General features: G+C 45.4%; 1 protein-coding gene across 1 annotated transcript in view; it reads left to right on the top strand.

Moving 5' to 3' along the window:
* The first annotated feature begins 1083 nt into the window (after positions 1 to 1083).
* The window catches only part of LOC130146001 (ATPase family AAA domain-containing protein 3), a 28680-nt gene continuing 17658 nt past the window's right edge, over positions 1084 to 12105 (top strand). Inside the window, exons 1-9 of the mRNA XM_056331581.1 lie at positions 1084 to 1353; positions 1780 to 1856; positions 2474 to 2575; positions 4137 to 4196; positions 4563 to 4632; positions 6171 to 6336; positions 7039 to 7108; positions 10997 to 11152; positions 11378 to 11434. Of these exons, the coding sequence (XP_056187556.1) occupies positions 1122 to 1353; positions 1780 to 1856; positions 2474 to 2575; positions 4137 to 4196; positions 4563 to 4632; positions 6171 to 6336; positions 7039 to 7108; positions 10997 to 11152; positions 11378 to 11434 (990 nt within the window). The 5' untranslated portion in view covers positions 1084 to 1121. The remainder of the gene's footprint in view (positions 1354 to 1779; positions 1857 to 2473; positions 2576 to 4136; positions 4197 to 4562; positions 4633 to 6170; positions 6337 to 7038; positions 7109 to 10996; positions 11153 to 11377; positions 11435 to 12105) is intronic.

Below are 12105 nucleotides of genomic sequence, written 5' to 3'. Positions count from 1 at the left end.
AATGTTTTTATCACTGCCAAAATGAAGGAAAAATTCCACCCGATCAAAACCTGCTGCTGGTTGTACAAGCTGGGTGGGGGATCTCTGTTCTAGGCTGAAACGTGCTCAGAAAATAGCTTACAAGTGCAATGACGTTTGTTTAGGGCTTGTCTTTTTCCTTTTGTACTAAGTAGTTCTGCAATCAAATCTCCATTAAATATTCGGTAGATATTCTTTGACCCAAGCTGAACAACTAAAACCATGAATTAGAAAGCTACAGGTAAAATGTGATTATTTTGAGGACTAGGGCTGGAGTGCTTGGGATAGTACCTTGTAATAGGCATTAACTGTTCTGCTGCTGTATTGGTTTTCCAAAAACGTGTGTGTGACACCCCCACAGCAGAGCCACTGTGAATTTTAAGCACAAGTGATGAATGTGGGGGGTCACTAGGAGGAAACCAAAACAATAAAAAAAAAAACCACCACAAAGAAGAACAAAACAAAGGAAAAACCAAAAAAAGAAACCCAGTCCCCCACCGAAAAGCCCCTGTGACTGAGAGAAAACTCAAGCGTTCTGCGGGAGGTTCTTCAGAAATGTGCTCAAGTGTGCCTTTGGGAAGAAACGTGTATATTTAAAGATAAAAAAGACAAGGGGCTGCTGGGCCGCGGCCTGCTCCCCAGCGCTGGGGCGGGCCCGGGCTGTAAGCAGGGCCGGCTGGCGGCCCGCACCTGCGGGGCTGATCCTGACCTCTCCGCTGCTACCTTCCCCGTTCCCCTTCCCCGCCCGCTCCCCCGCCGTGGCCAGGACCGGTGTGCGGGTGGCACAAGCCCCGGGGCCAAGCGCAGCCCCGCCGCGCCGGCCCGCTGCCCTCGCAGCCCCACCGCGCCGCCGTTGCTATGGCGCCGCGCCGCCCGCCCTAGTTTGTCCTTCTCCGCTCGCCGTCCCCAGCCCAGCTGTCCCGCCCGCTCGCCCGCTCCCCAGCCAATCGCTTCCCACCGGCTGGCCCGACCCTCTTGCGTCATTCCGTCAATCCCGCGCCTTGCCCAATGGGAGGCCGGCCCCGCCCCGCTGGCGCAGGCGCGGAGGGGGGGGGCGGGGAAGCGGGGCGTCCTCCGCGTGCGCGCGTGCCGCCGGCGGCGTCATGTCTTGGCTGTTCGGGCTGAACCGCGGTGCGGGGCCTGCGGGCGGCGGGGAGGCGGCGCCGGGCGGGGCTGGCCTCTCCCTCCCGCCGGGCCCGGGCGGTGGTGCCGGGGGGGCCCCGGGGGGTGCCGCCGCCCCCGGGGACCGCCAGGCGCCCAAGGACAAATGGAGCAACTTCGACCCCACGGGCCTGGAGCGGGCGGCCAAGGCGGCGCGGGAGCTGGACGCGTCCCGTGCGTGAGGGGTCGGGGCTGGGGGCGCCGCGCTGCCGGTGCTGCTCGCCGGCTGGCGGCGGTGCTTGGCGTCCCGTCGGGTCCTGCCGCCTTCCTCGGGCGGGGTCGGGGCAGCCCCGGGCTCTCGGAGGGCTGCTGCTCCTCGCCGGGAGCCCCGCGGCCTGCAGCGGCCTGTGGTCGGTCCCTGCGGGCCGCTGCTTCCCCTGAGCGAGGTCTGGGGCGGGCGGGGTACCGCAGCACCCTCTCAGCAGGGTAGACCTGTTGGCTTCAGACCGCGCGTGTGCTGCGGTTCCATAAGGCCCGCGCAGCCAGCGCCGGGTGGGACTGAATTGACCCCAGTGGACGGAATTATCCTGAATTGAGCATTTTCTCCCTTGAGAGAAGGCCTTTGTGGTGTCGGTAACCACTTCCCGCTGTCAATTTCAGGCCACGCAAAAGATGCCCTCAGTCTTGCCCAGATGCAGGAGCAGACTTTGCAGCTGGAACAGCAAACGAAACTTAAGGTATGTTGAACATCATCGTTTGTTGTGTTGTGCCTCTCAGGCAACAGCCAGGCTTGTGGGGGGCATCAGTCAAAGTCTCGCTGTCTTTAACAGGCTGCAGAGGGTGCTTAGTTTTGCTGGTTGCTGTTCAGCTTCAGCAAGTAATAGTTATCACCATTTAAAAAAAAAATATTCTGGAAGGTGAATTGCAAGCTCATTTGGCCTATTCTCAGGCATATTTTATGGCTTTCTTTATAATTTGCATGTCCAAGTGGTTTTGTAACCCTTGTAATATCACCACCATTTTTAGGGAATGACAGGGGTTTCCTGCAGGGAACTGTAAAGTAGCTGGGTGGAGAACAGACTTCCCTTTCTTTTCTAAAGGAATTTGGGGGTTGTTGGAGTGTTGATTTGCTTGTTCTTATTGTGGTTTTTTTGTAAAATTATTTAATCGTGAAATGGCTAATTATGAAATTTCTTACAGTCATGTTTTGTGATCGTATTTTAGCTTTCTTGTGTCATTGCTCAGCTTTGCAGGGTACCACTGATTACAGATGGGTTTCTTGGAGCGCACTAGTGTTCCTCTATAGGATGCTGTACTGAGCTTATTTGTGATGATTTTCCCTTTATTTTAATAGGAGTATGAAGCTGCCATAGAACAACTGAAGAATGAGCAGATACGGGTACAAGCAGAAGAGAGGCGAAAAACACTCAGTGAAGAAACAAAACAGCATCAAGCAGTAAGGGAATGAGGGGGAAGCCACGTGATGGGAGACCTTGTTTGTGGCCTCCTGTGTGGAAAAGGCAACAGTGCATTAATTCTGCCTTTTGGGGAGTGGGAGAAAGGGGATTGTGGGCTGCCATAGATGTGAGGCAGTTTGCAGACTGAGCCTGTCTTCTACACTGGCTTTGTAATGTCGAATTTGATTTGTAGTTATATGCAGCTTTGTTGTCTTGAACTTTTGTTACCAAATTCTTGACCATCCAAAGGAACCAGTAGTAGCAGTTATTCTTACTGTGTGCCCTTTGAAACTTTCCTGAAGGAATTTTCAGGGAAGTGCTCTTGAACGTGCTGAGATACACTTGTTTGTATCTAACAGCTGATGGTGTTAAGAGATCAAAGACTGCTGGCTTATTGAGTCTATGTGTTAGCCTGGACAGTTAATGTCTCTTAAATTATTTGGATTTCAGTCTGAAGTAGCCTGCAACCCTGTTTATTCCAGGATACTTTAGACAGGAAAGAATACCTTAGGAGGAGAAGTGATGCAAATCTGAGAGTTAACAGAGCTGTGTTGTGAGCAATAGTGGTGCTTTCTGGTATGTTTTAGCGTAAGTCACGTGAAGTGGCAGTAACACTGAAATCAGGGAAGTGTAAGCTAGCTTTTACGCTCATAGCTCACATGTGGTGACTTTTTACTTTGAGAGCACAGGAAGCGAGGGGGTTGATTAATTCTAATTGTTTATTTAGCTTGGGAAGATAGCCAAAACTGCTTACTTGGCACACGTTGCTTTTTATCCCGTCAGAGTTTGGACTTTGGACAGGCTGGCTCAGGAAGCAGGCTTCGCAGTCATCTGCTCTGTTCATGAGTTAGCTCTTCAACTCTTGCAAGTTCACAGGGCATCATTTGAAGTCAAAGCAAGCTTGATCATGATTCACTTCTGAAGTACCGTGCTTTGCAACTGTTGAGGAGATAATTTTCAAGCTGTTCTGCTGTGTTGTATTTGGAATAGAGAATAATATCCTTTGTACAGGGTCCTGCTTGCTGGTGGATAGGGCCCTCAGGCAGCTTCCATTTGAGTGTAGATGATAGGGGTTTATTTGCCAGTTGCAGTAGAAAATCAATGAGAGAAATTAATGAGGGTCAAGAAAGTCAATCAGAAACAGAGCTCATCTGACTGGCAGCGTATCTTGACAGTCCTATTGCTTGCAATTGCCAGGCCAGGTAATGTGCTTTAGGACATGAAAAATAAGTGTTTTTCCCAGTAAAATTTTCCTTTTCTAGGCCAAGTTCTTTGTTTTTATATCTGTGATACCTTAAAATGAAGTCAGACTAAACAGATTTTTCAGCATAGCGGAGTTTCTGGTGCTGGCTGAGGATGTTTTGCCCGAAACTTTGCCCTGTTTGTATTTAAATCTGGGTTTATTTTTTTGTTTTGTGTGGGGGTTTTTGCATTGGTTTTTCTTCCCCTGCATGTTCCAAACGATGTTGCCCTTAGGACTGGGTTCTCTGTTAAATGCCTGATCTTTATATTCTGAATTACTTTTTCTTTTTTTTTTTTATTTTTACTTTTTTTTTCAAGCGAGCCCAATACCAGGACAAATTGGCAAGGCAGCGCTATGACGAACAGATGCGACAGCAGGTATGATCGCTTCCTTCTCTAACCCAGCTGGGAACTGTATAGTAGCTTCCTTAAGTCAAAGTGGTGATCTGGAGCAGCCCTATCGTGCTGGCCAGATGGCTGATGCCAGGCACAGTTGCTGCCATCTGTACTATTTGCTTGGCATCGACAGTGGTGGCCAGGCACATCAAAGGCCAGGAATTAGGACAAAGTGGCTAGGAGCATGGGATTGAGAGTATGAATCTGGGAGATGGGGAGAGGGAGAACGCACTTCAACCTGAGCACTAGCTTCTTGAAAATATTTGTAGTACTTAAGCTTACACAAATACCTACTTGACTGAGTTCTTAGAACTTTAATGCATCTTCTGCTGTCATCTCTGCCTGTAGCAACTTGCTAATGAAGAGAATCTGAGGAAGCAGGAAGAATCTGTACAGAAGCAGGAAGCTATGAGACGTGGTAAGCTAGTAATTTTTCTTGAGCTGGTGACAGTGGTGAGGGGCATGAGTTCTCTGTACTGATCTTTGACTCCTTGTCCGTATTCATTGATGCTCCATTAGGTCACGTGTTAATGTCATACTGGCAAGTACCATGTAAATCCCAGTAGTACTCAAAATACCAGTTGCTTCTGAGAGTAGTTTAGAAAAAAATGTCTGTCCTGTAGTACTTGGATTTCCCAGTGAACTGTCTGTCAGCATCTCGTGGTGTAGCAACTGAAATGCTGATTTTTATGCTGGGGCATTGTAAAATAGAACCAGTTTTGAGGAAGGAAGGGAAACAAAATACCTCTTGGGAGGAACAGTTCGATCTACATTACTTAGTCTCTGTTCATTGTTTCCTGTAGAAAATAAAAGCTGAGTAACGGAAGGTTTAGTCTGAAACGTGCTTTGTTTCTTTTTGTTGTTGGGGAATTGCCAGCATGACTGGCTTTGCAGAACTCCAGTGGGACTCCACTAGGGCACAAGTGTTAGAAATGTATAAAGCAATTTGTGTAGGACCAGAGGGGATGGGAAGGCTGGCTGGCTCCTTCCACAGCTGCCAGCTGCTCTGTTGTCCACTCCTTGCTGCCATCTGGTGTACTTGGGGTTTGTCGGTATCTTTGAGGGAGGTATTGTAGCAACCATGTAACGAAGCTCAGTGGTGAAACTCTGTAGGAGAGGGTGATTTTACTCTTGTAGTTTCCACCTACTCGTAGCACCAAGGTGTGAATGTCAAGGTAGCCTGTCCAGCGTTCTGTTATCAAGAGGGGTATCAAGTAGCAGGGTGGTCCAGTCAGGATTTCTTGCAGTAACACTGAAGAGAGAGGGTTGTGAGGTCGTCATCTCAGTTCCTGGGTTGTTCTTAGGTTTCTCGTTCATTCTGCATTCACGTCAATCTTAACGTGTCAGTCACTGTTACTTCAGACACACAGAACGGAGCTTCCAAAATCCTGTTTGGGACAGCATTTTACAGGCAACTCCATTTTGCTTCCCTTCATAAGCAATGTCTATTGCACTGTGTGTAGTTACTTGCCCAGGGTTGTCCTTCCTTGTCTGTAGCATGTCACCCTTCCTCTCTGAAATGACGTTGATGAGCAGCAGCGGTGCCAGGCACTGTGGGTTTTCCCTCTCTGTTGCTTTACCTCTTACTGTCTAGCTCATCTCTGACTAAAGTTGGCCCTCAGCATTTTTTCTGGTAATGAACTTCCAGAACTGGAATACGATTGTTGTCTTGCAACGTGCCATCTGGAAGAGGCCACCTATTTGGTGTGTGATCCTTTTGAAGCACAGAGAGAAAATTCCTTGTCTGTCTTTTGTAATAATACTGTACTGGTTGGCTGCCTTTTGGGGGAGGGTGGGAAGAATTAAGATCTTGAAGTCTGCTGCCATGGGATCACACACAGCTATTGTGAAGCCAGGATGAAGCAATGCATCTCTTTCACCTGCTTGCTAATTGGGATTAAGCCAGCCCAAAAGATTGTCTTCCTCTGTGGTTTTTTTTTCTTTTTTTTAAAAAAGCTACTGTAGAGCGAGAGATGGAGCTGCGTCATAAGAATGAAATGCTGCGTGTGGAGGCAGAGGCAAGAGCCCGTGCCAAGGCTGAGCGGGAGAACGCAGACATCATTCGGGAGCAGATTCGCCTAAAAGCTGCTGAACATCGCCAAACGGTGTTGGAGTCCCTCAAGTACGTGCAAGCCAGGAGAAGGGCATGGGTTGTCTTGCTGCTTTTGCAGATTTCTCCTGTCATGTAGGAAACCTTGCTGTGTTTATTCCCCTTAGGCTCTGAGGAATACAAAGAGTTAGTTTGTACACCCTTGTGCTCTGAATGATAGGAATTATGTTAAAGGGAACCCTCTCTTTCACTTATCTTGCTACATGGTCATCTGAATGTGAACTGGAGAGACTGTGGATTTTACGTAATTTTACCAACAGATGACTCCAAGCCTTACTTGCTAAAATTGAGACTCAGTTACTCTGAAAATTTTTTGAGTTCTTTCAGTTTCTGAACATATGCCATAAAGGTATAAAGCAGCCAAAGGGGTGGACATCTAGATTTGTAATTTGTTAATTTTTGAATTAAAAAAGCTTTAGAATTAAATACCTTTTGTTACAGTTCAGCACTAATAATCTTAATCTGTTAAAGAAATTGCTATCATCGGAATGCCAAATGCTTTTCTGGATTTAATCCCAGACCAGGTGTAGACATTAGATGATTATAAATGTATTTGCCATGCTTATTCATTTGTCCGTTCCCAGGTGAGCCCTCTGTTAGCTGTGACTGGTTCTGAAGAAGACCATTGTAAAGTTGTTTTGTAAATCGTTGCAGTTCAGTCTTTTGAAATCCCTTTTTTCTTCTCCTGCTTGTCTTGCTGTTTGCTTATTGTAGGACAGCTGGGATGCTTTTCGGGGAAGGATTCCGTGCTTTTGTAACAGACTGGGATAAAGTTACAGCCACGGTAAGATTGTGACGTGTATCGACAACTGCCAGAAAAGTCTGTCTGTAAATGTGTGTTAAACAAACTCCTATCTCTGATATGTTTATAAACTGTAAACTGTGATGGGGATTTGCTGCTCACTTAGTGCTCTCTGCAGTCCTCATTTAAGGAGAGTGCTTCAGATTTTTATTCAGATTAATTCTAGTCTTCCCTGTATGGATAATTTGTTCCTCATCAGTCACAAAAGTTCTGGCTTTGATTGATCAACAGCGTGGAATTCTCTTGCTTTTGGAGACTCTATCACCTTTACAAACATGTTTCTTGAAAGTTTGCCAGCTATTACAAGTAATATGTGCAGGTTCTGTGAAAAAAATAGCCGAGTCTTTTTCACAGATGGCTTTTTTTCCACAGGTTGTTCTGCAGATTGCAGTCTCTTATGTATGTAGGAGAGTAGGGGTTTTATCTAATAGGCAGTTAGAGATAACTGCAGATTTTTTTGGAGAACTTGAGTGTCACTTTCATATTTGACTAGGCTCTGAGCTGCTAAGTTTTCATTGAGCTTTTTAATGATTGGTGTTTGTTGTGTTTTCATGCATGAACATCTGTAAATGTTTATAGGTGAACAAAGCATTATGAAATGTTTAACGCTGCTGTTAGACTTCGCCAGTGGTGGGTTTTGGGAACAGGGATCCATTTCTCCTCCACCCCTGATTTCTTTTGTGTGTTTGCAGTTAAACTACAAACTGGAAATGCCTTTTTAGGAATATTAGGGGAAGTATATTGGAGATGTGTAATAGCTGATCTGGTGGGCACAAAAGTTTTTGGTTTTTTTTTTACTCTAAACCAGTGGTCTCAAATTTTTTGTTTACTTATCCTTTACAGTAAAACTCTGAGAACACTCCTCAGCAAATAGTAAGAGATGCATCGTGAAAGTTTGTGTTTTTAAATTAAGGTGCACAATTTTAAGGCCAGAGAGAAATTGTTCGATACTCCCTTTTTGCATGCATTCTGTCTCTTGAGCTGCAATTTCTTCCCACAAGTTAGCTACCAAGAATTTGCTAGTCTCATTCCAGGTGGATAGTGTCAGCTCTCTGAGAGTATGAGGGTCCCGCTTTCATCTATAAAGGAGCACCTTTAGTCTTTGGAACATCAAGATGTTGCAAGACATTATCTAAAACTTTTTTGCTGCTTATCTCACAACTTTTTATCTAATTTTGATGTAGCCTAGAGAGCACTTAGGGCTGTTATGTGTGCTAAATAAGTTGATTGAAAGCTGGAAAGAGTACAAAAGAGCATGGCAGTGGCTTCTTACGGACATAAAGTTACTTCTTACTGTACTTTTTACAATAAAACTTTACAGTGAAAATTTATTTTTAGTAGCTTGGCTTGTTAAAGTGGACATTTTCCTTTCAGTTAGCTGCCACCATCTGCTCCACCCTGTGGTTTTATACACACAGGCTGATAAAAAGGCGCTGCCTTAGTGCTCTGGGAAGAATTAAGACATGCTTTTAGTGGATCCTTTTGTAATCTGTAGGCTGTACCTGGAATGCCTGCAGTATTCGGAGCCTTTTGCAGAGTAGTGGTTGGTGTTTCTAGCTGCATATTCTCTTGACCCAGATACCAGTTTCCTGCATTATGGTCATTTTTGCTTCTGACAAGTGCTTGTCTTGTGAATTTGGGACATTTAGGTTTTAAAAAAAAGCGCGCATATTTTTGGAAAGGAGGTAACACAGCTGGAACTCATATTTTGCTGCTTTGAAAAATGACTGTAAGGTAAGATTAGGGTTCCTCTAAATAAGCCCTGTATTTTCAGCTCTTCCTGCCTACTGTAAGGGCTGTTCTTTTCCTAGCTCTTCCCGTACCAGCAGGACCCCAAAGGTTCTGCTCCAAGTTTTTGGGTTTATTGGTGTTTTTTTTTTTAGTGGAATTCACTTTGCTTATCAGTCAGAGATTCATTCCTTTCTTAGCTATTTCATGATAAACAGACAGGCACTGTAATCAGACTGATTTGTGAAGTTGGCATAGTAATTGGGTTTCTTTTGTGAATGTGCAAGTCAAGTAATTTTCCTGGTTTGATACAGCTGTAAGACTGAAGCTGTGTATTTCTCTGTGCCTTGTGGTATGAACATCAGTGAAATCCAAAAGTCTGAAATACTTATCTCTGCCTGGGTGGATATCGTGTATCAAGCAACCTGTAACTTTGCTTGGTACTGGATGTTGCTGAAGCCAATGGTGTAAGAGTGCATGAGATCATTTGTCGTGGTACCTTGTTTTTAGAGGGAGGCTGCAAAAAGGTGGAGCCTCTTTTTTTGTGTTCGAAAGTCCCTGTAAACGGAACTGAATTGGATGTGGAGGTCGTCTTACCCTTTGCATCTTGGAACTTGCAGTTCTGAACCGTGCATGTTTCCATGCAAAGCAAAGGTGACGTCACATGTCTAAGCAGAGCGAAAGTGAACAGATGGTGTCTCATGGTTTATTGAACAGTGCCATCCTTGATGCCCTTGAGGCTTTTGACCTTGTTTTGTACTTGTAGTAAAAGGCTGCTTACTTCGAAAGCAATTGCTGCAGCTTGTTCTTCTATCTATCTGGGCTTGCTCTGACATGCATTATTGGCATCTAGCTATAAGCTGAACACAACTGATTATTTGCACGCAGAACCGTGTGGAACAGTTGGCCTCTTCCCAGACACCTCTCAGTTTAAAAGTAATACCCCTTGCTCCCTTGTATTTTCAGGTGAATAGGACTTTTGGTAAATCAACTGACTTGCCTCCATAAGTACAAACAGCCGGAACCTGGAGGCTTATGTTTGTGTACCTTAAGTTTTATAAAAGTGGTCAGTGCTTTCAGTCTCTGAGAATTAAGGAAACAGTCCTATCCATGCTAAAGATTTCTGTAAAGTCTTGCTTTAAACTCCTGTCTTGAAATGTTCTTAGCAACTTCCTGGAGCGTCTTTAGGGTTGTCAGCACAGCTCCATGTCTATTCTGCCAGCTAGCTATGGTGGGAAAAGCTGCCTGCAGGGCTCTTGGTTTAATATGAGCCAACGTAGTGCTGAACCGAGCAGCAGCTATAAACCACAGAGAAGTCTGGAGACTTTCTGCTTCACTGGGAAATTGATGGGGATGACTGATGTTCTGGGGTTTCTGAAAGAACAGTCTGTAATGCAATAGCAATAATTCCGGTGGTGGTTTTGGCTTTGAAGGTCCTCTTTGAGTACCTGTTTTCCTCTTGTGAATAGTCAAGCCAGAACCAAGACCTTTAGCAGGTGTACCCTAGCTGGTCCTTTTTGTTCCCTACTGCGTACTACCTTGGTGGCAGCCACAACACAGATGTTTATCTTGGCATCTTTAATTCTGCGTACGGTTTCTTGTAGGGTGAGGAGTAGTGTGGCAGATAGCACCTGCTTGATGTGGGCTTATTCTTCCATGCCTTCACAGAATACCTGGAATAAAACCCCAAAAACTACCACCAAACCACACCACTTCTGTTCACAACACTGGAAGCTAAAGCTTCAGTGTTATGGGAGATCCTAGTTTCTCATAGGATGCTTATACCTCCAGTTTGTAGCAAAGCCTCGTGCCTATTTGTCTTAATACGTACTCTATGGAGTTAGAAGTCTGAAAAGCCACACACGTTTTGGGCAGGGAATACATACTTCGGATGCATGCCTATATGTCGCTTCTGCTTCCTCTGTGCATTTCACACTGCAAGATGCAAGAGTGCTAAATGCCTTATGAATAGGGAGTGTAAGACCTTGGCTGTCTGAACAGGGATAAAACATCTTACCAAAAATAACTCCCTGTTGGTCAGCATTTGTCCTGAATCTTAATTCCCCTCCACTGGGCATGCTACATACATTAGCGTTGCCTTGCCAAGTGTGTTTTCCTAATCCTTCCCCCATCTCTTTGCAGGTGGCAGGTCTAACCCTGCTGGCCGTGGGTGTTTACTCTGCCAAGAATGCCACGGCAGTAGCAGGGCGATACATAGAAGCGCGTTTGGGCAAACCTTCCCTGGTGAGAGAAACCTCACGCATTACCGTGCTGGAGGCACTGAAGCATCCTATCAAGGTAAGGTTTAGCTTTGTTTCTGTGTTGCACTCTGCCATGAGGATGCAGAACTCCTTTTGCAGCTCTTTCTGTCAGGCAGAGAGATGGGTCTGTGAATAAACCTACTATTAGAGATAGCATAGGTGGGCTGAGCTGGTTGTCATTTTGTGTGACCTTTTTGTCCAGGTAAGTTGTCAAAACTGTGGTTGATTTCTATGTGTCAGTAATGGAATTTGTCCTCTTTAGGTTGGTAAGCGTCTTACCAGCAAGGCTCAGGATGCCCTTGAAGGAGTTGTGCTCAGTGTGAGTACTCTTATTTTGTGATCTTGGACTGTGAAGGGATGACTTTAGAATCTAAATAATACAGCCGTTTCCTTACGCTGGCTTCAAAAGCTGTAATTCCAGTAATTCTGGAGAGACAGCAGCCTTGGGGCTGTAAATAAGCTCCTGTGTTCAGTGTGACACGCATTAAGCACACTAACCTTTTTTCCCTGTGTGCAAGGCAGTTGGAAGTCTTAGTGCATTCCTTGCCCTGCCGCATTTTTTCTTCAGTCTGCATGTTAATATACAGAGCTCCACTTGTCTCATCTAATCTGTTAAACATTACTGGACCTAGATCTGCTTGTAGGCCAAAAAAAAAAGCAGCAGCGTATGCATCTGCCTGTTTTGTGAATGGTTCTTAACTTGGTAATTAGGGCTGCTACTCTATATTTGCTTCTGAATTTGATTCCTGGATATCAGGCAAACTTAAGTACTGCTTGAAGATGCTGAGAGAAAGTGCTCCTGCAGGAATAGCTTTCTCTCAGGATCCCAACAAATGCAGTAATAAGTAAGAACAGGAACATTTATGACTTATGAAAGAAGTATTGCAAAGAGTTGCTTATTTTTGACATATCCCTCCCAGGGCATCCAATAGGAGGTGAATCTTCAGGTGTTACTGGTTCTTATCATAGTTACTGCACTGCTTCCCGCAC

This window comes from Falco biarmicus, chromosome 3 (assembly GCF_023638135.1).
Source record: "Falco biarmicus isolate bFalBia1 chromosome 3, bFalBia1.pri, whole genome shotgun sequence".
In the NCBI taxonomy this organism is placed as follows: Eukaryota; Metazoa; Chordata; class Aves; order Falconiformes; family Falconidae; genus Falco; species Falco biarmicus.
The sequence above is the reverse complement of the archived record's forward strand: the minus strand, read 5'-3'. Positions and strand labels throughout refer to the sequence as shown.